Source organism: Pan paniscus, chromosome 18 (genome assembly GCF_029289425.2).
Source record: "Pan paniscus chromosome 18, NHGRI_mPanPan1-v2.0_pri, whole genome shotgun sequence".
NCBI lineage: Eukaryota > Metazoa > Chordata > Mammalia > Primates > Hominidae > Pan > Pan paniscus.
Genome location: NC_073267.2, coordinates 65,316,292 through 65,339,942, shown reverse-complemented (window position 1 = coordinate 65,339,942; position 23,651 = coordinate 65,316,292). Strand labels below are relative to the sequence as shown.

Sequence of the window (23,651 nt, the reverse complement as noted above, 5' to 3'; positions counted from 1 at the left end):
CTCTGTTGCCCAGGCTGGCAAGCAGTGGGGCGATCATAGTTCATTGCAGCCCAAACTCCTGGTCACAGGCAATCATCCTGCCTCAGCCTCCCAAGGAGCTAGGACTACAGGCATGCGCCACCATGCCCAGCTAATTCTTTTTTTTTATTTTTTTAAATTTTTTTAGAGATGGGGTCTAGCTATATTGCCCAGGATGGTCTTGAACTTCTGGGCTCAAGTGATCCTCTTGCTTTGGCTTCCCAAAGTGCTGGGATTATAGGCGTGAGCCACTATGCCTGGCCTGACAGCAATATTTTTTTATCCATCCTTTATCAAGAATTTTTTTTCCAGACATAATTTGATTGTCTTTGTACACATACAGTTCATTTGTTCTCATGATATTTCATTGATTATGTAATTACAATAACAAGTGAAATTGACAAAACAGGTTTGGAAGCAAACACACCTGATTCTTGGCAAGAAACTGGTGAGAAGAGAAATGTACAGAGGTGTTAGAAAATGGTCCACTGGCTCAGAATGGTCAGCATTTCCTTGGCATCAGTTGGCAGGTTAATTGCAGAAATCAGTAACATGGTGGTGAGTTAAGAGAGCTTCTGCTGAATAGCACTTGACAATATATGTGGTCTTTTTACATCTTCAAAATTACCTTCTAAGGTGGATTATATTAACCTAACTTTTCATATATTATAACAACCATTATTTCATGAGCAAAATTTGACCAGAACCTCTGTGAAGAGTTCTATGTTTATTACCTCCCCTGCTCCTCACAACAGTTTTGTGATACGGGCTCAATTTTTACTCCAGTTTTACAGGGGAGTGAACCAATACTTAGAAATATTAAGCAACTTGGCTGGGTGCGGTGGCTCACACCTGTCATCCCAGCACTTTGGGAGGCCGAGGTGAGTGGTCAGGAGATTGAGACTATCCTGGCCAACATGGTGAAATCCCGTCTCTGCTAAAAATACAAAAATTAGCTGGGCGTGGTGGTGCGCACTTGTAATCTCAGCTACTCTGGAGGCTGAGGCAGGAGAATCACTTGAACCTGGGAGTCGGAGGTTGCAGTGAGCTGAGATCACGCCACTGCACTCCAGCCTGGCCACAGAGTGAGACTCCATCTCAAAAAAAAAAAAAAGAAAAAAAAATAAATATTAAACAACTTGTCCAAGGTTACCTAGGTAGAAAGTGAAGGAGCTAGAAATCACATGCCTGAACATTTGACATCAAAGTCCATGAAGAACCAGGGGCTCAGAGAGGTTGAGTAACTTGCCCAAACCTTCACAGCTAGTCCTTTAACCCCTAAACCAGGGCTTTTTTCCCCTCTCAGCTTAGAGCTTTTAAGGAGGCTTCCTGGGAAGGTTTCTTTGAAGAGGGATGAATGGTATGTGTGTTGGTGGGGAGTAACCTTTCCTGGGTCTTCTGTGTTCTCTCTCCAGATACTGTCTCCCATGGCCAAAGGCTTATTCCACAAAGCCATCATGGAGAGTGGGGTGGCCATCATCCCTTACCTGAAGGCCCATGATTATGAGAAGAGTGAGGACGTACGTATACTGTTAACACCTTGCCAGCTTCCTCTCCTCAGTTAGCAGAGAATGTGGTCAGGCACCTTCTCACCATGTGTTTGGCTTTCCTTAGTGACCATGCCCAAGGCACCTCATGCTAGCCCAAGGTGAACCTTGTTCCTCCGTGAAAGGTCTGGTTCAACAGGAAATGGGTCTAGCTACACAATGCCACACCACTGGTGTGCACAAGTGTGTGTGTATGTGCGTTATGGTTCTTATGTCTTACCCGTTATTCTTTGCTTGTGATAGATAAGTCAGTCCCCTGTATCCTATACAGTTCTTCTATGCCTATGCTACTCTACTGGGAATGAATATCCAGGGCATTATGTTAAGAAAGATTCAGAGGCTGTTTCCAGCTCAGTGGGAAATAATGCTGTGACTGATTCATGTTGTCTGGCATGGGATTATAAGGGGCATCTATCCCACGATATTTGTCATCTGTCTCTTGTCTTAATTATCTACTAGATAGTGATGCCCTAGAGACCAGGATCTCTCTGTCCTTCAGGCCCCCAGCATAATACCTGGTATATATCAGGCAGCCATAAATGTTCCGGATGAATGAGTTAATGAATGAGCTGTTTCATTCAATGCATATTAATTAAGCACTGGGCTGTGCAGCCATCTCTTGAGTATTAATCATTTTTGTGGTAAATTTTCTTAAACATCTTACAGAAAATAACAGTATATATCAAGAGCAGAAACATAGAGTTATTCAATTTAAAAAAATTCCCTCAATACACAGAAATATTGATTTTGGTAACATTCTCCATAAAGCTATTTTCAGTTTGGGCATATATTTATTCATTTGACACACATCACTGAGTGCCCACTATTTTCCCTGCTCTGTTAGAACTTTGGGATTTATCAGTGGAGAAAGCACATCCTAAATTTGAGGGCAATATAATCTTTTTATCACCTATCCATGGATAGGATTAAATCCTGGAATCCATGGATAGGTTTGGGAAGCGGTTCCACAATTGTACCAGACTCCACATGCTTGCACGTTTTCCCAGGGAGAGGGTCTGTAACTTTGACTGGATTCTCAGAGTATCCATGACTCCCAGAAGATTAAGAACCACCACTTTCAGGGAGTGAGTTCTACAAATATGGAGGTTCAGTGACAAGGAAAGCAGATGTTCAGCAATGGGCCAGGCATGGAAGGTGGGGAACATCGAGCTTATAGGAGATTGGATGAGGAAGGGGTTTCTGGGGGCTGCAATGCCCTGAAAGGACATCGTGGAGGGAAGGAGTTGGGCCTTAAAGAATGAAAAGGATTGGTATAGAGGCAGGGAAAAAGACAGGTAGGACATTCCAGGCTGTGAGTGGGCCTGGGGCTTGGGCAGGGCTGACAAGCTGAGAATCTGATCTGGAGTCCTGCCTGTACTGACAATGAAGGAGCTTCCAAAGCTGCTCCTCGCTCTTGGTGTTTGTCTTCATTCAGCACCTCAAGGTTGGGCTTCTAGACTCCAGAGGGGCAAAATACCAATGCAGCCAAGCTCACAGGACTGATCTCTTTGTGACCAGGAATCTTGATTCCATTCCACAGCCACAGACTGACAAACTCCCATCTCCAGCTGTGGTGTTTACTAAAGATGACAAGGAGAGCCAGGCAAGAGACTGAGGGTGATGCAGTGGGAAACTGTCCACCATGTGCACCTTCAATTATAGGGGCGTGGGTCTAGGCAGTGTTAGCAGGATGGACTCATATATGGAGGGCCAGCCTGTGGCTGATTGGAGGGCATTTTCAAGCTTTCATTTTCCTAGATGCTTTCAATATCATGCTCTAACCCGGTCCTTCTCTACAAAATAGCTGCAGGTGGTTGCACATTTCTGTGGTAACAATGCGTCAGACTCTGAGGCCCTGCTGAGGTGCCTGAGGACAAAACCCTCCAAGGAGCTGCTGACCCTCAGCCAGGTGAGGACAGAGGGGGCAGTTTTGGGGGCAGGCTTGCCCTTCAAATGGACAGATGAACAAATCCTACCCCTCTGTTATTTATTTGAATTTGGAACATAGAAAAGAGGAGGATTGAGGTACTTGGTAACAGCTGTAAAAAAATAAGTAGGGATATAGAACCCTTGTAGGTAATTTAAGAAAATTGTTGGGGCAGGGGTTCAACTTAGCCTGGAGAAGATTCAGCAAAGTACAAGGCTTGTCTCTAAGTCCCTGAAAGCATCTCACTGGAGAGAAGGACCACACTTGTTATGCATGCTTCCAGAAGCTGAAGTCAAAATCAGGAGCTGGAAGTTCTATTAGGAAGTCATTTTAGTTTTGTGTAACTGAAAACCTTCCAAGACCTCAGTTGTCTGGAAAAGGACTGGGATCCTTTAGAAGGCAGTGAGATGCCCACCTCTCCAGGTATTCAAGCAAAATCTAGCTGACTGCTGACAAACTTTCAATCAGTGACAGTTAATTGGACCGGGTGATCTTTTATGTCCCTTCCAATCTTGAGAGCCTTTGATGACAGTCTTTGAATGGACAAGATCATTATCTTTCAGATTTCAATATTTGCTAGTTATGTGGTGTGTACTGAATGTCCACTCTGAGCCATGCTAGACTCAGTGAAATGGATAATAAGTCCTGGACCTGATGTGTCGAACTCTTCCATGTGCTCCTTTCTACCCAAATCTCAAAACAGAAACCTAAAGAAACCATGATTAGGGCTGAGTGTTGCTTTCTGAGACCCAAAAAATATCCAGGCATGTCCAAGGCACTGTGTCTCAGGGAGACACCTACAGTCTCCTACAACCCCTACAGTCCTGACCACTTCATCTACCACCATTTTTCCCTTTGCATTTGGCCAGTGGTTCTCAAACTTGAACATGCATCAAGATCACCTGGAGGACCAGCTACAAGAAGGTTCCTGGGCTACACCCCAACCCCAGAGTTTCTTATTGAGGAGCCTGAAGTGGGCCTGGAATGTGCATTTATAACAAGTTCCCAGATGATGCTGATGCTGCTGGTCTAGGAACCACACTTTGAGAATCTCTGGGCTAGGCTGTATTAGTCTCTTCTCATGCTGCTAATAAAGACATACCTGAGACTGGGTAATTTATAAAGGAAAGAGGTTTAATAAACTCACAGTTCCACATGGCTGGGGAGGTCTCACAATCATGGTAGAGGGTGAAGGAAGAGCAAAGGCACATCTTACATGGTGGTGGGCAAAAAAAAAGCTTGTTCAGGGGAGCTCCCCTTTATAAAACCATCAGATCTCATGAGATTTATTCACTATCATGCAAATAGCATGGGAAAGACCTGCACCCATGATTCAATTACCTCTCACCAGGTCCCTGCCACAACATGTGGGAATTATGGGAGCTATAATTTGAGATTTGGGTGGGGACACAGCCAAACCATATAACAGGCCACTGTTTTTCTTGGTAGATATTATTATTATTCCCATTTAGCAGATGAGAAAATAAGGCACAGACAAGTTTATCCCCCTCACCCAAGTACATGGCAGAGCTTCCAGGGACTGATATATTGAGCTGGGCCCCTAGTGTTTGTTTTTACTTTTTAAGTGCATTTAAGCCAGTGCTAGACTGGGTTGGCTTTTCTTGGCCAGGATTTGGGGCAGCAGATTTTGTGAACAGAAATAGCTGATGATAGCTGATGATTTTTTTTTCTTCCTTATTACAGAAAACAAAGTCTTTCACTCGAGTGGTTGATGGTGCTTTCTTTCCTAATGAGCCTCTAGATCTATTGTCTCAGAAAGCATTTAAAGCAATTCCTTCCATCATCGGAGTCAATAACCACGAGTGTGGCTTCCTGCTGCCTATGGTAAGAATTCTGGCTGTCCATACTGCCACTCCCTCAAACCGTGATGCAGCTTTGGCTTCAACAGCTGGGCATTTCCACAGAAGACATCAGGTGTTGTAAGTGCTGGAGCCCACCAGCCAAGCACACAGTGATCACCTTTACTCTCTCTGAAAGAGGGCAAGTGAGGACCGGGACAGTCACAGCAAGTGTCTGCCTTGCTTCTCATGTAATGAGGTTTAGGGTGGAAGAAACAACTGTATAAAAAGGAAAGAGGGGATGGGTCCATTTGGTCTTTGTTCAAACAGTATTATAAATGATTGTTTCCAAAAAATGCAGTTACCACTTCAGAGCTGACATTCAGATAGGTTTGAAAAACTTCAGTCCTTCAAATTTTTCACATCCAGCCTTGGTTCTGGCATTTTGACATCCCTGAATGCTAAGGTTGTATAAGCTGCAAAATTGTTAAATCATTTTATTTTTTCAACAAGTATGTACTGAGCATTTATTAGAGGCTTATAAAAACTGAGCATATGAGCTTTCTGGGAGCTTACACTCTGGTGGGGAGAGACAGATAAGACACGAGATTGAGAAGATGACTTCAGAGAGTGATGGATGTATGAAGGACACAAGTGAGGAGAGAAGGTATCTTTAGGGAGGATAACAGGTGGTCAGGAAACGCTCTTCTAGGGAGTGATTGTTGAGCTGAGGCCCAGGTGCTGGGAAAGACCCATGATTTTTTGATTCCATGGCATAGGAAGACTCTCTTCATTGGAAATAAACTTTTCATCTGTCCTCAGAGGAGTGGAGATTTCAAATTCCTAATACCGTTGAAGCTCATTTATATAGATTGGCCTCCTTATTTTAAGCTGGAGGAAATAGGGTTAAGAAATAAAGAGGTTTGTCAAATTACAAAGCTAGTTGTTGGCTGTCTAGAACCAGAGTCTCAAGTTCATTGAGTTGTGAAAGCATGTTCTGCCATTATTAATTTGACCTCCAGGGCAATGTTTTGAAGTGGGACTAGGGATTTTTGTCCTCATGTTGCAGACGAGGCCACTGAATCACAGTTCATGGCTTAAGTAAGGCCTTTCAGTGATTTCTGGGTGTGTGTTAGAAAGAAGAAGGCAGGTGCTAGTGATGACAATCACCACTGTAACTACTGTAACCAGTTCCCCAGTGCCTTCCAGTGCCAAGCACAGGCCATCCAAGCAACAACTTGAAAACAGGCATGATTTTCCCTGTTTTAAAGAAACTGAGGCTCAGAGCAGCTAAAGTGGCTTTCTAACATCTCCTGGCTAGTAAGGAGACAGGGGTGTATAATTTTTATGCATTTAGGCTCTGCCTTTTAAATTTAATTTAATCTAATTTAATTTTTGAGTTGGAGTCTCTCTCTGTTGCTGAGGCTGGAGTGCAGTGGTGGATCTTGGCTCACTGCAACCTCCACCTCCTGGGTCCAAGTGATTCTCCTGGCTCAGCCTATCGAGTAGCTGGGATTACAGGCACCCACCACCATGCCCAGCTAATTTTTTTTTGTATTTTTAGTGGAGACAGTGTTTCACCATGTTGGCCAGGCTGGTTTCCAACTCCTGACCTCAAGTGATCCACCTGCTTTGGCCTCCCAAAGTGCCGGAATTACAGGCATGGGCTGGTACCCAGCCTAGGCTCTCCCTTTAAATATCGAGTTCTCTGTTTACCTGCTGTGTGATATTAGGGGAGTTGCCCACCCTCTCTGAGCTTCCATTCCTTCATCTGTGAAATAAGGCTAATCTTAGCACCTGCCTCACAGGTATACATCAAACAGCCTGGCATATAGTCAGTGCTCAGTAAATGCTAGATATTGGAGTTATTCAAGTGACAGAATTTGCAGAGTTCAAAAGCCTGTGTGGGTGCTGAAATTCCATGTGAATTTGCAGTTAAACCCCTTGCCAGCTGTTAGAGGCCACAGGAAATCCCCAAGAAACAAATCCCAGCTCCTTAATGTACAGATAAGGTTTTTAGTAGTTAAAATATGCTTGTGGATAATTTAAATGACTCTGAGGATTCCCTGAGATTCCAGGAGGCAGATACTGCCCTAGTATTCATTTAGATATCAGCCCTAGTGAATCATTACCCCAAGATTTTCAGCAGAAAACATACCAAGAAAATTCATTTGTCAAGTGGATAGCGTTTCTGCCGCCTCACATTTTAAAGCGGTAATTTTGCCAGAAAGTGGTAATTTAACAAATAATCACATGAAGCGCTTACTACATACCAAGTACCATTGTAAGAGCTTTACAAATATCAACTCGCTCAGTTCTCATCACCACCCTCGCGGGAGGTACTTGTTGCAAACTCCATCTTACAGATGAGGAGCCTGAGGCAGGAAGAGTTGAGTCCCTTGCCAAGTTCTCAGCTGGTGAGGGCAGCTCAGGAAGCCTGTGTTTTCAGCCACTGCCTGACCTCCCACTGTGGCTTCTCTTCTTTGTGGCTCCACCCACAAAGGTCTTTAGAAGGAGAACAACAAACACCAGTTTGGAAATTTTCTGGCTTCTCTTTGAACTTGGTGTCAAACCAAGCTGGGGCCTCTCAGGCAGTCAGCGCTGCCATAATAAAATACCATAGACTGGGAGGCTTACACCACAGACATTCATGTTCTCACAGTTCTAGGGACTGGAAGTCCGAGATCAAGGTGCTGATACTGCTTTGTGTGTCTAAACTTTCTTTTCTCATAAGGACATCAGCCAGATTGGATTAGGACCCACTCTAACAGCCACATTTTAACATAATCACCCCTTTAAAAGTACTAACTCCAAATAGTCACATTCTGAATTGCAGGGGTTAAGGCTTCAACGTGTAAATTTTGAGGGGGCCACAATTAAGCCCATAATGGGAGCCTTCCCACAAGGTGGCCACTTGGGCCCCACAAGGCTGCAGGTGGAATGACAAGGAACAGCTGCCTTTTATCAAAAGTGAGAAGAAATTAACTATCTGACAAGCACACTGAGGCCACTTCCACACGTGGCTGCTTGGGCTTGAGGGCTCCTTATCCAACTTCCCCTGTGAAAGTCAGCTGCCCAGGCCCTTGGGGAGATGGGTTTACCTTCTGATGACCAGATGGCTTACAGAGGGCACACTTCTCTCCACAGAAGGAGGCTCCTGAGATCCTCAGTGGCTCCAACAAGTCCCTTGCCCTCCATCTGATACAAAACATCCTGGTGAGTAGCTTGGGAGGCTGCAGTACTCCAGAGACACATGCACTTAACAGATAGCCCTAGGACACACTCAGCAGGAGAAGCCAAGGGCACAGACACTCCTCACTTACTCAGTCATTCAATAGACCTTTACTAAGCATAGGTGTATTAGTCCACTCTTGCACTGCTATTAAGAAATACCTGAGACTGGGTAATTTATAAAGAAAAGGGGCTTAATTGGCTCATGATGCTGCAGGCTGTACAGGAAGCATGATGCTGGCATCTGCTCAGCTTCTCGGGAGGTCTCAGGAAACTTACAATCATGGTGGAAGGTGAAGGGGAAGAAGGCACGTCTTACATGGCCAGAGCAGGAGGAAGAGAGAGAGGGAGGAGGTGCCACACACTTTTAAACAACCAAATCTCGTGAGAACTCTATCATGAGAACAGCACCAAAGGGGTGGTGCTAACCATTCATGAGAAACTGCCCCTACGATCCAATCACCTCCCATCAGGCCCTGCCTCCAACATTAGAGATTACAATTCAACATGAGATTTGGTGGGGGACACAGGTCGAAACTATATCAATAGGCCCACAAACCCAATCCACAATCCCCGACCTGGAAGAGCTCCAAAAACCCAGAGAATTTTTGTAACCCACCCAGCAGCCGAACCAGACCTTGACTGATTTGTGGCTATCAGTCATTTTTGTTCCCACACATTTATTCATTTTATTTATCCCACTATTCAGATGTTTCTCTGTGGATGCATTAATGTGGGTGTTGGGGTGTTTCCCCCACCCTGAGCCTGTGTCATAACACGCAGCATAGGTGCTACATTATCTACCTACAGTCTGAAAAGCTCTGAATGCTGAAACACACATGGGACTGGGGATCTGTATTCACTACACACCAGCCAGATATCAGGCCAGGTTCTGCAAGACCAGTCATTTACTCGTTCATTCACTCATTTATTGTTCCATCACTAATTCATTCATTCACTGCACAAACTTAGCAGTATCTGATCTTACTCTAGACACTAGGATATAGAGATGGATTGTTTTCCTTCCTTTCTTTTCTCCTTTTTCCATCTTCCTCTTTTTCCATAAACGTTTATTCAGTATGGACTCAGTGCCGATGTTCATTTTGTTCACTTGTCCATGGAACACGTGTAGTGAGAGTCCACATGCCCCTGCACTTCCCTGGGCATTGGGGTGCAATGTGGGGTGGACAGAGATGACAAGACACTTCAATACAGTACACAGGAAGCACAGGGATGTCCAAGGCTCTGTGGTGCCCACAGGAGGGGACAGGCGGCTCTCTTGGGGAGAAGGATTTGGAGGATTAATGGAGCTTGTCTGGTGATGGAAGGGGTGGGTGGAGAAACTGGGAAGAACCAAGAGGACCAACTGGGAGCAGAGGGGTGTGAAGAGATCAGCTGAGGGTTGGCTACAGCAGGAGAGAATGCTTTCAGCTATTGTAAGCTATGTAATGAACATAGACTTCATCCTAAAGACTGAGAACAGAAGGAAGAAGGACATTATTTGATTTCTATTTTAGAAAAAGCCCTCTGAAACTGGGCATGGTGGCTCACATCTGCAATTCCAGCACTTTGGGAGGCCAAGACAGGAGGATTGCTTGAGCTCAGAAGTTCAAGAACAGCCTGGGCAACACAGGGAGACCTTGTCTCTACAAAAAATAAAAAAATTAGCCAGGCCTGGTGGTGTGCATTTGTGGTGCCAGCTACTTGGGAGGCCAAGCAGGAGGATTGTTGAGCCTGGGAATTTGAAGCTGCAGGATCTCGCCACTGTACTCTAGCCTGGGCAACAGAGCGAGAGACTCTGTCTCAAAAAAAAAAAAAAAAAAAAAAAAAAGAAAGAAAACAGAAAGAAACACTACAGGCAGATATCCCTCAGGCCCCCTTGGTGGAGGGATGTTTGACGAGTTGCAGCTGTCTGATGATGAATTGGGACTAAGGTTTGAGAGATATTGATGATATAAGTTATACAGTGGAATTCTCAGGTGGATTGGAGATGGCCTCATGGAGAAGATGCTCATTGATCTAAGCCTTAGGGGAGGGGAACAACTGAGCAGAAGGACATTTCAAGTAGAGTGGGAAGTAGGCTGTGTGGGAAAGTGCAAGAGGAATGGAAGGGCATGTGTTTCTCCTAGGCACAGTAGCATGCTAGGGGCTGCTTTTTAAACAGTAAGTAGTTCTCTGATGCAGAAGTCATAGTCTTACCCCAGAACCCTAGGATTTTGCACGCTGACTGTCCTATGGGGACTCACCTGAGATTCCACACAGCATCTATAACCACCTTGGACATCACCAGCACCATGGAGTCTGCTGGCTATATGGCCAAAGAGGCCAGGCCCTTATACAATAGACTGGACCTACTGCAGAGGCCTCCCTTGCTCTGGCCTGATTAAAAACCACCAGCCTCCTGAGGACCCAATAAACGAGTCTGAGCAGCATTCCCCAATGTGGTGTACACTTCCTTGCCTCCAAATTCCAAAGAAACCCATCAAGGGCTGCTGTCTTAGTGGTAGGGGTTTGAGCTGCAACACCTTTCCAGCATTTCCTAGAGCACCAGATCCCTGAATCTTCATGGAATTTACCATGCACTCTCTGCCATTAGTGCCTAGGGAAAGTTGAGAGGGAGAAGCCTGGGAGGCAGGTTGGTGCCAGGTCAGAGAAGCATCGAATGTCCTATTAAGGCGCTCAGCAATGGGGCCCAAGGGAAACAACAGGACTAAAGAACTGCTCTGGACCAAGCAGCATACTTTTCTCTTCACATCTCATATAATCCTCCACATCCCTACAGAGGAGGAAACTGAGGCTCCAAGAGACCAACTAGCTTAGGTAAGATAATAGCTAAGGGCTGGAGGCAGCACTGGTACCAGGAGCAGGGCTGGTTTCATGGATGTTCTGCCTGTGTAGTCACAGAGGACCTTGTTGCTCAGAAGGGTCCTACATATGGTTTAGTGCTTCGCTGTTACCATTTTGAAATTCTTAATGATTTTTTGAACAAGCAATTTATGTTTTTACTTTGCACTGAGCTCCACGATGATGCAGCCAGTTCTGCCCAGAAGTGACTCATTCTGAGACATGAGAGAGAAGCCTGTGGTCAGGAGCATGGGATTTGGATGCAAATAGACTTGTGAAAGAATCATGATTCTTCCAGTTGGACCCAACCACTTCACCTCTCTAAGCCTCAGTTTCTTAATCTGTGAAACAGGGCTAGTTTTGATACTTGCATCATAGGGTTGCTGTGTGGGTTAAATGAAGCAATGTGGGTAAAGCATTCAGAATCATACCTGCACAGGTGAGTGTTTAACGTGTTGGCCATTGTGGTTGACCTGGATCTCCTAGGACTACGATATTTTCACAGCACATCCCGCCTCAGTATTTGCACCTTGTGGCTGATGAATACTTCCATGACAAGCACTCCCTGACTGAAATCCGAGACACTCTTCTGGACTTGCTTGGAGATGTGTTCTTTGTGGTCCCTGCACTGATCACAGCTCGATATCACAGAGGTGAGTATCTGAGCACCCCGCTCCAGGACCACAGCCCAGTGAGGCTGGTGGCCACGGAAATCCATGTTGTCTACTGACCGGCTGCCTTCTCTGCCTCTGTTCCCTCATGGAGAGGGCATTTCCAGGTGTGTCTGGATGGAAACATGCCATGGGGACCTGCATCATTCACCTGCCTTTCAGAGTTTGGGGATGTTGATCAGTTGTTTCTGTTTCTTCCCCTTCTTCAGGACCATGTAGAAAATTCTCATCTCCCTATAATTTTCTGGGCGCCGTCCCCAAGGATTTTTTCTTTCTAGAAATGTCTTCCCCAACATCTTAGCCATACGTAGTAATGGAACAAACATTACAGCTATAAGGAGTAATGGAACTCCTAAAGTAATAGACTTTAAATCAACTATTTTAAATGCAGCCAAATACTCCACCCCATAACATTAGATTCCACATTCTTCTCAAGTGCACATGCAACATCTTCCAGAATAAACCATATGTTAGATCACCAAACAAATCCCAATAAATGTAAAAGGATGGAAATCATGCAGAGTATCTTCTTCGACCACAAGGGAATGAAATTAGAAATCAATAACAAAAGGAAATCTGGAAAATTCACAAATATTTATAAATGAAATGGCATACTCTTTTTTACATTTTAAAAATTGTAGTTAAATATGCTTAATAAAAAATTTACCATTTTAACCATTTTAAGTGTATAGTACAATGGTATCAAGTACATTCATATTGTTGTACAACCATCACTGCTATACATCTTCAGAACGTTTTTATCATCCCAAACTGAAAATCAGTACCTATTAAAAATAACTCCCCACCCCTCCTTCCCCCAGACCCTAATAACCACCATTCTACTTTCTGTCTCTATGACTGACTTTCTAGTTACTTTAGTGACTTTAGTTACTCAATGTAAGTTGAATCATTCAATATTTGTCCTTTTGTCTGGCTTATTTCACATAGCATAAGGTCTCAGGATTCCTATATGCTGTACTATACATCAGAATTTCCTCCTTTCTTAAGGCTGACTAATGTTCCATTGTATGTATATATCACATTTTGTTTATCCATTTATTCATTAATGGACATTTGCATTGTTTCCACCATTCAGCTATTGTGCAAGGAACAATTGACTATTGGCTACATTTGCCTATTGGCTATAATGCCGCAATGAACATAGTTGTAGAAATATCTGTTCAAGTCCCTGTTTTCAGTTATTTGAGGTATATGCCAGAGGTAGAATTTCTGGATCATCTGTAATTCTATGTTTAATTTCTTTGAAGAACTGCCATGTTGTTCTCCACTGTGTCTGCACCATTTCACATTACTACCAGCAATGCACAAGGGTTGCAATTTCTTGACATCTTGACCAACATTTGTTATTTTCTGTTGTTGTTGTTTTTTAAATAATGACTATTCTAATGGGTTTGAAATAATATCTCATTATGGTTTTCATTTCCATTTTCCTAATTATTAGAGATGTTGAGCATCTTTTCATGTGCTTATTGGACATTTGTATATATGTTTTTGGAGAAACGTTTAAGACCCTTGCCCATTTTTGAATTGAGTTGTTTTTTGTTGCTGAGTTTTAAGAGTTCCTTATATATTGTGGAAATTAATCCCTTATGAGATATATGACTTGCAAATATTTTCTCCCATTCTGTGGGTTGCCGGGTTGCCTTCTTACTCTGTTGATAATGTACAAAAGTTGCACAGTAGTTTTTAATTTTGATGAAATAGAATTCATCCACTTTTTTGTTGGTTGTGGTTTTGGTGTCATATATAAGAATCCACTGCCAAATTCAAGGGTATGGAAATTTACCACTATATTTTCTTATAAGAGGTTTACAGTTTTAGTTTTACATTTAGGTCTTTGATCCATTTTGAGTTAGTTTTTCTATATACTATGAGGGAAGAATCTACCTTTATTCTTTTGCATGTGTCATATACTAGGGTGGCTATAATTTTTTTTAAAAAGAAAAGGAGTAAGAACAAGTGTGAAGGATATAGAGAAACCAAAACTCTCATACACTGCTGCTGGGGACATAAAACAGTGCAGCCACTGTGGAAAAAAGTTGTGGCTGTTCCTCAAAAAGGTAAACATAGAGTTTCCATATAACCTAGCAAATCCAGTCCTAGGGATATACTCAAGATAACTGAAAACTGATGTTCAAACAAAAATTGTATATGAATGTTCATAGCACCCTTGTTCATTATAGGCCAAAATGGTTAAAACCCAAATGTTCATCAACTGATGAATCCATAAACAAAATTCAGTATATACTTACAATGGATTATCATTTTGCCATAAAAAGAAATGAAATACGGATGGATGCTACAACACAGATGAGCCTTGTAAACATTTTGCTAAGTGAAAGAAGTCAGGCACAAAGGGCCACATGTTGTATGATCCCATTTATACGAAATGTTCAGATTAGGCAAAGCCATAGACACAGAAAGTAGAATTGTGTTTTCCAGAAGCTGAGAAGTGGGGCCAATGGGGAGTGGCTGCTAAATGGGTCTGAGGTTTCTGTTTGGGGTGATGAAAATGTTCTGGACCTAAATAGTGGTGATAGTTGCACAACATCCTAAATGTACTAAAAACCGCTGAATTATATACTTTAAAATGGTTAAAGTGGCAGATTTCACTTATGTACATTTTGCTTTAAAAATATCGTTAAGGAAATGAGAAGGCAGACCACAGACTGAAAGAAAATATTCATAGTACAATTATTTGACAAAATAATCATATCCAGAATAGAAGAACCCTTACAGTTCAGTAATGAAAAGAAAGTATTTTCCAATAATGGGTAAAAGACTTGAACTTTGAGAGAAAGTCCCAACAAAGTAGATCTTGGTTGAATATAGAGGACTTCTTTTGAGAAGCAGAACTACTGCCTTCTCAGACATGAGCTCTTCATCACTAGGGATATGAGCACTGCTGTAGCAGGAAATTCCAGCCTCAAATGAGGAAGGGGGAAGTGAGCTGTCTCTGAGCTGTCCCACCCCTGGGTCTATACATCCAAGACTTGATAGGTGGGGACACAGAGCCAGCCCCCTGCTCCATGCTGCATGCATGCCTGACCTTCCCTGACCTTTTGTCAGATGCTGGTGCACCTGTCTACTTCTATGAGTTTCGGCACCGGCCTCAGTGCTTTGAAGACACGAAGCCAGCTTTTGTCAAAGCTGACCACGCTGATGAAGTCCGCTTTGCGTTCGGTGGTGCCTTCCTGAAGGGTGACATTGTTATGTTCGGTAAGGGACTGGTCACTTCCCAGAGTTCACATGAAGCCCCTTGCTTACCCCACGACGATGCAAGCGCCTGGAGGACTTCGGGGTTGGCATTTAATTACCTCTGTGGTTTATAGGTGGACACAACCTTTCTCTGGAAAATGCCCTCCCTTCCATTTTTAGAAGCCAGGATGAAAAAGTGCCATGACAGTTGCTTGATGAGGGCTTCTCTTTGTACTGAAACCTACAGGTTTGGCCACTTCAGGGCACTCAAGCAATCTAAATATATATATTTTTAAATATACTAGAACCATTTTCTTCCTTTTCTTTGACCACTGGTCTTACCCTCCCTCCCCTTCCCAGAAATCCCATGAGGCCACAACCTGAGGCTTTAAGAGGCAAGGACCATGTTTTTCATAATTCCAGCTCAAAGTGGTCTGCACCCAGAAGAGCTTTGTAAATGCTTGTGAAATGTTACTTGTGATGTTAGCTCATTTATTCTTAAGTTTATGACATATTTGGTGCCTAAAATAAACCAATCAGATGAGGTTATCAATAGAAAAAAATTACAGGGAAGATTACACACAGGAGTTACCACTAAAATGTTTAGTTAGAAACATTACACAATGCAGGCTCTTAACTTATTCACACTGGCCTCTTGACAAAGAGGACAGAACGTTCCATATAGAGTGTATTTGTGCACTGTGGTTTATTCATTATTTCAGTTTTTCATCCTCACAACACAGATAATAAAGAACTTCCTCCTAGGTTGTCATAAGGATTAAATAAAATAAGCCCCATAAAGTAAGAGTGAATACCTAATAAACGTCACTGTTATTTCTCAGCAACCATTCCTGAGCCCATACTATGTAATGGCACATGGACTCCCTAAACTGGAAAAAGTCAACAACATATGTATCAAAAGGTTAAATTCCTTGATGTCTAAAGAGCTCCTAAAATTAATAAGAAAAGAATAACCTAATTGAAAACTGGGTAACAGATAGAAACAGACAGTTCATGGAAAAGAAAACACAAGTGGCTTCTAAACATACGAACATCCATTCAACCTCCCTCATAACAAGAAAACTGCAGACCATCCTTAGCAAGGAATTATTTTTCATCAATCAAGGTTGAAAAAAACAAAACACTTAAAATAATGTATTCAAGCAGGTGTGAGAAACAATTTTATACATTAATAGAGAAGTCTATCAACATTTAAAATGCATGTAAGGCCGGGCATGGTGGCTCACACCTGTAATCCCAGCACTTCGGGAGTCTGAGGCGGGAGGATTGCTTGAGTCCAGGAGTTCCAGACCAGTTTGGGCAACATAGTAAGACCCCCTCTCTACAAAATAATAATAATAATAAAAAACAAAATTAGCCAAGCATGGTGGCACACACCTGTAGTCCCAGCTACTCAGGAGGCTGAGGTGGGAGGATCACTTGAGCCCGAGTTTGAGGCTGCGGTGAGCTGTGATCATGGCCCTGAACTCCAGTCTGGGCAACAGAGTGAGACACCTGTCTCAAAAATTGTTTTTATTTTTACAAAATAAAAAAAAAAATGCATGTAGTCTTAGCCAGGTGTGGTGGCTCATGCCTACAATGCCATCACTTTGGGAGGCTGAGGCAGGAAGAATTGCTTGAGCCCAGGAGTTGGAAGCTGCTGTGAGCTATGCTCGTGCCACTGCACTCCAGCCTGGGTGACAGAGTGAGACTCCATCTTTATAAAAATAAATAACATAGATTAAAACGCATGTAGTTTTTAGCCTGGCAATTCTACTTCTAGAGTTTTTGTGTAATTATACTTCCACATGTGCAAAAGTATATATGCACACTAAAATATTGCTTTTACCAGCAAAAGATCGGAAATATGACATATACATTATATATTTATATATAATTGCATATAAATGTTTTTATATATTACATGCTTATAGAACAACAAATGGCAGTTTGATAAGTGACAAGTCCTATATATGAGATCAATTTTAATAAAAAGAGCAATATGTAGAATATGTGTCCAGTCTCCTGCCAGATGTGTAGAAAGGTGTCTGCTTATACCCTGGTACCTGCAGAGCCTGTCTTTGGGAAAGTGCCTCTGAGGCTCGTCACTGGGCATCTGCAGGGAAGAGATGAAAGGGAAACATTTTCATTGGATATTAGATCTCTTTCTGCATTTTGGATTTTCTACTTTTTATTAAAGAAATACAAAAATTAATTGTAAAATTGTGTGTGGAGGGAGAGAGAGAAGGAAAAGAGAGAAGCAAGAGAGAGGGAAGACAGGGAGAGAAGGAACAGAGAGAGGGAAGAAAGAGAGAAGGGAGAGAGAGGGGAGAGAGAAGGAAGAGAGAGAGGGAAGGAAGAGAGAGGGGAGAGAGAGGGAGAGAGAGAAGAAAAAGAGGGAAGAGAGATGGAAGGGAGAGAGAAGGAAGAGAGGATGGAGAGAAGGAAGAGAGACAGAGGAGAAAACAGAAAGAGACAGAGAGAGGGAGCAAGCTGGTCTGTGTCCCCAGGGAATGGGAGCAAGCTGGTCTGTGTCCCCAGGGAACCTGCAGCCTCATGGGACTGGCTGCAGGAACATGGGGTGGACAGGGAAGATGTGTGTTCAGCTTCCACCATTCGGAAGCCACAGTTCCTTGGACAGGTCCCGGTTGCTCTGAGCCTCAGTATCTGCATGTATAAAATGGGTACAGTGACTTGGTAGGCTTGTAAGTTTCCAGTGGGAGGAGGGGTGTGAAAAGGATTCATCAAATACAAGGCACCCGGGGCTTCCCGAGCCTCACCCAGAGCAGCAGCATTTTGTGATTATCTCCTTCAGAAGGAGCCACGGAGGAGGACAAGTTACTGAGCCGGAAGATGATGAAATACTGGGCTACCTTTGCTCGAACCGGGTAAGTAAACCTCCCGGTCTCCCCCATGCCAAGGCCTGGGGTGTGAGGAGGAAAATCTCACCCCTGTTTCTGCTCTCCCTTCCAGGAATCCTAATGGGAACGACCTGTCTCTGTGGCCAGCTTATAATCTGACTGAGCAGTACCTGCAGCTGGACTTGAACATGAGCCTCGGACAGAGACTCAAAGAACCGCGGGTGGAGTTTTGGACCAGAACCATCCCCTGATCCTGTCTGCCTCCGACACGCTCCACAGTCCTCTTTCTTCCTTAACTTTCCTCTCTCTCCTCCAGCCTTTCTTTTTCTCTTGTGCTCCTTGAGAAGTTATCTTTCTGTGATTTTGGTTTCCCTTCTCCTCCTATAATTTCTCCCGCAATCATTAGCTTCTTTCTGAGCTCAGCTGCTTTCTATGGGGATCTTTGCAAAACAAGCTGCTTTCGCTGATATTTTATGGACTTAGGAATGATCCTTACAGAATTCTTTTCAACATCAAAAAGTGCAATTTGTCTTGGAAGGCAACAAGATTTCTTCAATAAATTTGGAAGAGGGCTGGCCTATTAGTTGTCATAATAATGGTTTTGTAACTCATATGAAATAAAATCAGAATGTAAAATAGGTATAAGGGGGCAGAATTTAATTCTGTGCTGATAACACTCCCCATGCCCCCAGCACCCACTTTCTATCAGAGAAGGTGTCTGTGTATGTTACCCAAAATGCAAGTCCCCTAACCCCAACCCTTTGGGGCTTCAGCTGCAAGCCAAGTATGGATGTCTTGGATGTCACGGGTTTGAGCTGGGTCTCTTCTCTGGCTCAGAGAGATGTGTGGGTGACAGGGTATCCTCAGCCATGGAAAGCTGCCATCATCCCGAATAAAAAACCTAGAAGTAAAATTCTAGGCATCAAGGGTCAGATCAGCAATGCCAAGAAGAAATGAAGCTTCCCTGGTGGGGTCGAGATGAATCTGTCATTCAATAAATCTACACTGGCTGGGCAGGGTGGCTCATGGCTGTAATCCCAGCAGTTTGGGAGGCTGAGGCAGGTGGATCACTTAAGGTCAGGAGTTCAAGACCAGCTTGGCCAACATGGTGAAACCCCGTCTCTACTTAAAAAATACAAAAATTAGCCGGTCTTGGTGGCGTGTGCCTGTAGTCCCAGCTACTCGGGAGGCTGAGGTGGGAGAATCACTTGAACCCGGGAGGTGGAGGTTGCAGGGAGCAGAGGCCACACCATTGTACTCCAGACTGGGTGACAGAGCGAGAATCCTTCTCAGAAAAAAAATAATAAGTTAAGATAATAATAATAAAAACATAAAAAATAAATCTACACTGAGCATCTGATATATACCAGGCGTATCCCCACTAGGGATATAGCAGTGAACAAAACATGGCTGCTACCAAAGAGTGAGCAAACAGACATTAAGCAAACATTCACGCCAGTGGATATCTCATACTGTAACTTTGATAGGTGTTACTCAGGAGAATAAGGTGTTTTCAAGAAAGTGTAACGGAGGGAACCTAAGTGAGATTAAAGTCTTAGGAGGCTCTCTCTGGAGAAATAGCATTCACATTAAGAAAGGACAAATCAAAGTTAGTCACAGGGTAGGGAGAATGTTAAATACCATCATTCAAAGGATGCACTCTTACTTTGTATAGCCACATAATCCATATTATATCCATATAATTCACCAGGGTAATTAGTTTTTCTTCGTGATTGCTTCAAGATTACATAAGATGCATACAATAGGAGGGTTTCTGAGATGCCAGTAACTCATCTGGGTTAGATATCTCCAACTCAGTGCCCGAATCAGACCCCCTGAAGTGTTTCGTTTGGCCCACACAACGTTAAACATGTTTTGGAATTTGTTGCCAGCAAATTTTAAATTAGGAAAATTTCACATTAAATGCCATATTTCCAGCTTCTTCAGGAAACAACAATAACAAGAAAACCCAGAAGATACTGTTACAGAGCTGCATTCCCACATGATAACCAGCACTTCTGGCGGTCCATACAACCTTTTATGCAAATTACAAGGTGCCCCTTCCTCAAAACCTTCTACAGACATCTTCCAGGAAACTGCCATGGATAAATATCTGCATTTATGATGCAAATGACACCTTCTCTAAAGTGTTACCCTTCTGCAGTGCACTATCTGTGCAACTGTCCTCAGCAAAGATAGAGTAATCTGCAGGAACTGAGTGGTGGCTGCCCCCTTTACAGAGGCATAAGTTCTCAACGTGCCACAGTCCACACCATACCCCTTTGTGCTGTGCCTGGTCTATTTTACTCACTGATATTACCCAACCTCTGAAGGTGTTTAAGTTTGGACCCTTGACCTCTCATTTCATAGTGAACCTCAGAGAGGTGAAACGATTCACCCAAGATCACTCAGCAAGTATGCAGTGTGAGCAAGTTAGCAGTAAGTCAAAACCAGGCCTTAAGGCTCTTGTCACCTCAGAGCAGGACTCTTACTGCCATGCAGCTACCTCTCTCATCAGATGGTCCAAAGCATTCGGTTGTCTCTGGATTAGGTGGTTGTGGGAGGGGTGGATCAGAGATGCTCTGGGCCACTTTATGGCTCTAGGCCGTGAAAGCAAGCTGGAAACTGAATTGCCTCTGCAGCTGCAGAAGACTAATTTCTATATTGATATTTGGAAAAACTAACAGCTAGAAAACACCACTCAACTCATTTTTAAAAATACGATCATATTAAATGACATTACACGCATCATTTATATATTGCTCGCAGTGCCAGCATCCTCAAATGTGTTTCTAATTTCGGTAGATATCTTGCTAGGGGGAGCACATTTCTAAGTTATCCAGATATAGGGCCCTCTTTCCTTCTTTTTCTGTCCACATGCAATCAGATGCTTTGTGGAGTTAAAGTTGACATTTATTTAAATGCCACTTGGTGTTTGTTTTTTTCCCCTTTAATTTAGAGTTTTCTATCTGGAATGTAAGTAAAATAATCACTTGGAGGGTTTTTCCAAAATACCAATGGCCAGACCACTAGCCAGTCAATCGGAAGCAAAATCTCCTTGGATGGGACCTAGAAGTATTTTCAGTTTTCTGGCATTTTAATGAACATCCCGATTAAGAACCACTGGGTCTTAAGAGTGTGGCATATGTATTTTTCAAGTTCCTAGAGGCTCTCCAAAACAACAAAAAAATCTGCTTTATTTTCTGCCTGGTGTTGATGTGTCACAGTTTCTTTAGCCATTAGTCTTATCCTGGATATTTATGGTCATAATTGATGAGCAACATTGGGAATGACTTCTTTTTTTTGTTTGTTTTGAGACAGAGTCTCACTCTTTCACCCAGGCTGGAGTGTAGTGGCGCGATCTCTGCTCACTGCAACCTCCACCCCAGTATTTTTACTTTTAAATATTATTTATGGCATCCAGATTTGCATAAGATGGACTGGGTCAACGGCCATGCCCTTTATAAGTCAATATTTTTGAGTTCTACAAATTCACTTTCCTAAAGTGCCAAATCACATCCTACTCACCAGCAAGACAGGTACACATCATTTTCACAATCACTTCTAATTTTCCACCATTGTAAAAAAAATAAAATATTTAACCACTTTCTTATTGTAAAATAAACAATTTACTTTTCCAGGACCCACTGCCTCCCCCTCCCCACTCTCCCCCTTTTTTAAAACAATCTTGAACCCTATCCATTAAATTAAATCAAAGCAAAACTTTAGGGACAAACTACATCGGTCTTCACCTGTGAATTTCCTGATGTCCAGTAGAGGGCAGCATTATCACAAAGGAAAAACACTTCCCTCTATTCTGAGGCTCCTGAGATGCTGGTGGTGTGACATCGCAGAATTTGGACTGACAATAAGACCATGCCAAATAGTTAAATTATATACAAGCCAATGCAATATAATGTTATCCATTCCATCTGTAACATTTGGAAAGAGGAAAAGGTAGAATCCACTCCATGAAAAGTCTGACTGAAAAGACTAAACTCACTAGCAGAACAGAGGTTGGAGCCAGCAGTTTTTCACTTTTCCACTTCCTGGACTTTCCCATTAAGTCTCCAGGAGCCTACCTCAGAGGGACATAAGGGATTTCCTCTCCTTGGACCAACTCAGTCCAGATTCCCCCAGGGCAGAGCTGCAGGGGAGGGTGGGAAGCGGGCTCAGGCCCTGCACCTGGGTAGCTGCCCCACCTGGTGCTGCCCCAGGTAATGCATGTACAAGATGAGCCTCCCTTCCCCCAGCAGGGACAGATCTCACTCAGTCCTGCCCCATATGCTCTGCTAAAAGTTTGTATCGAGAGTGTGCCTCATTATTCCCAAGGACGGGAAGGGCTGGGGAGAAAAAAACCTACCTTGCCGCTTGATTGTCTCAAAATACAAGGAAATTCATTGCAAAGAGCTCGCTGTGCTCCATGAATGGGGTGGAGCTCAAGTCTGAAATTAAAGGATGGGTAGGAAGGGGGATGGCCAGCCACAGCATGGTGGAAGTGTGACCCTGAGCAGTGATGGCAGGGGGGCCAGCCCACGGGCAGCAGGGCTGGTGTTGGCAAGGTTGCTGGAGCACACTGTGGGTGCCTGGAGGACAGCTTTTCTACCTTGACCTTTAGGAAACAGACTTCTCTCTTTATAGGAAGATAATGCCATAAAATATCTATCTATCTATCTGTCTGTCTGTCTGTCTATCTATCTGCCTATCTACCTACCTACCTACCTATCTATTATCTATCATCTATCAATTATCTATCATCTATCTATTGTCTATCTAATCTATTTATTTCATTTATTACATTTATTTATGTAATTGTGTTTCAAGCTCTATTTACCTCCTGAACTTTCCATGTGAGAGAACAGAACTCTGGCTGATACCTTCGGTATTTTTAGAAGGATTGGTACACTTTGATTCTTATTCATCACTATATAATTCCTCCATTAGTTTCACTGCATGCAACAATTGAGTTATAGAAGCACATTTCTGAAAATAAGTTATTCAATGGGAAAAATGGACTGTTGATGGCCAATTAGTAATATGAAGGCAGGGACAAACTTGCCCACCATCATGAGAGCTTGTCTGGTGGCCAGGCATTGACTTCATCAAGAGTCATCATTACTGCAGCCATTACATGAGCTTTGGGAAACTTCTTCCTTTTGACACTCAGATCTCTGGGCAGAAATCATCTTATGTTGACATCTGGCAAGGACCTTCTGATATTCTGTTGTAATTAGGTGGTTGGAGTTCCTGGGGTCAGCCCAGTTCTAGGAGTGGCAGAGGCAAAGAGCCTCCAGGAAACTTTGGCCTTGGGGTGGAGCTCAAAGGGGAGAGGTGCACTCCCCATGGGCATAAGTGGGGGTTACCTACACCCCAACTTTTACAGGTATCCAATACCCCTAAACCCAGAGAGTCTTTTCTGTCTGTATTCTGATTGCATAGGTGCATGGTGGTGTCTTTCTCTCCATGAGTTAACGTCTCCTTTTTCTATTCTAAAACTAGTTATCGTCATTCTGTTGGCCTCTCAGTGTCCAAAA

At 43.2% G+C, this 23,651-nt stretch overlaps 1 protein-coding gene across 1 annotated transcript in view; it reads left to right on the top strand.

Annotated features, from left to right (window-relative positions):
- CES5A (carboxylesterase 5A) overlaps nt 1-19,932 on the top strand; it is a 99,646-nt gene extending 79,714 nt beyond the window's left edge. The window contains exons 7-13 of the mRNA XM_063598088.1: nt 1,434-1,538; nt 3,370-3,474; nt 5,197-5,337; nt 8,439-8,507; nt 11,872-12,019; nt 18,072-18,144; nt 18,230-19,932. Of these exons, the coding sequence (XP_063454158.1) occupies nt 1,434-1,538; nt 3,370-3,474; nt 5,197-5,337; nt 8,439-8,507; nt 11,872-12,019; nt 18,072-18,144; nt 18,230-18,368 (780 nt within the window). The 3' untranslated portion in view covers nt 18,369-19,932. The remainder of the gene's footprint in view (nt 1-1,433; nt 1,539-3,369; nt 3,475-5,196; nt 5,338-8,438; nt 8,508-11,871; nt 12,020-18,071; nt 18,145-18,229) is intronic.
- Nucleotides 19,933-23,651: the final 3,719 nt, after the last annotated feature.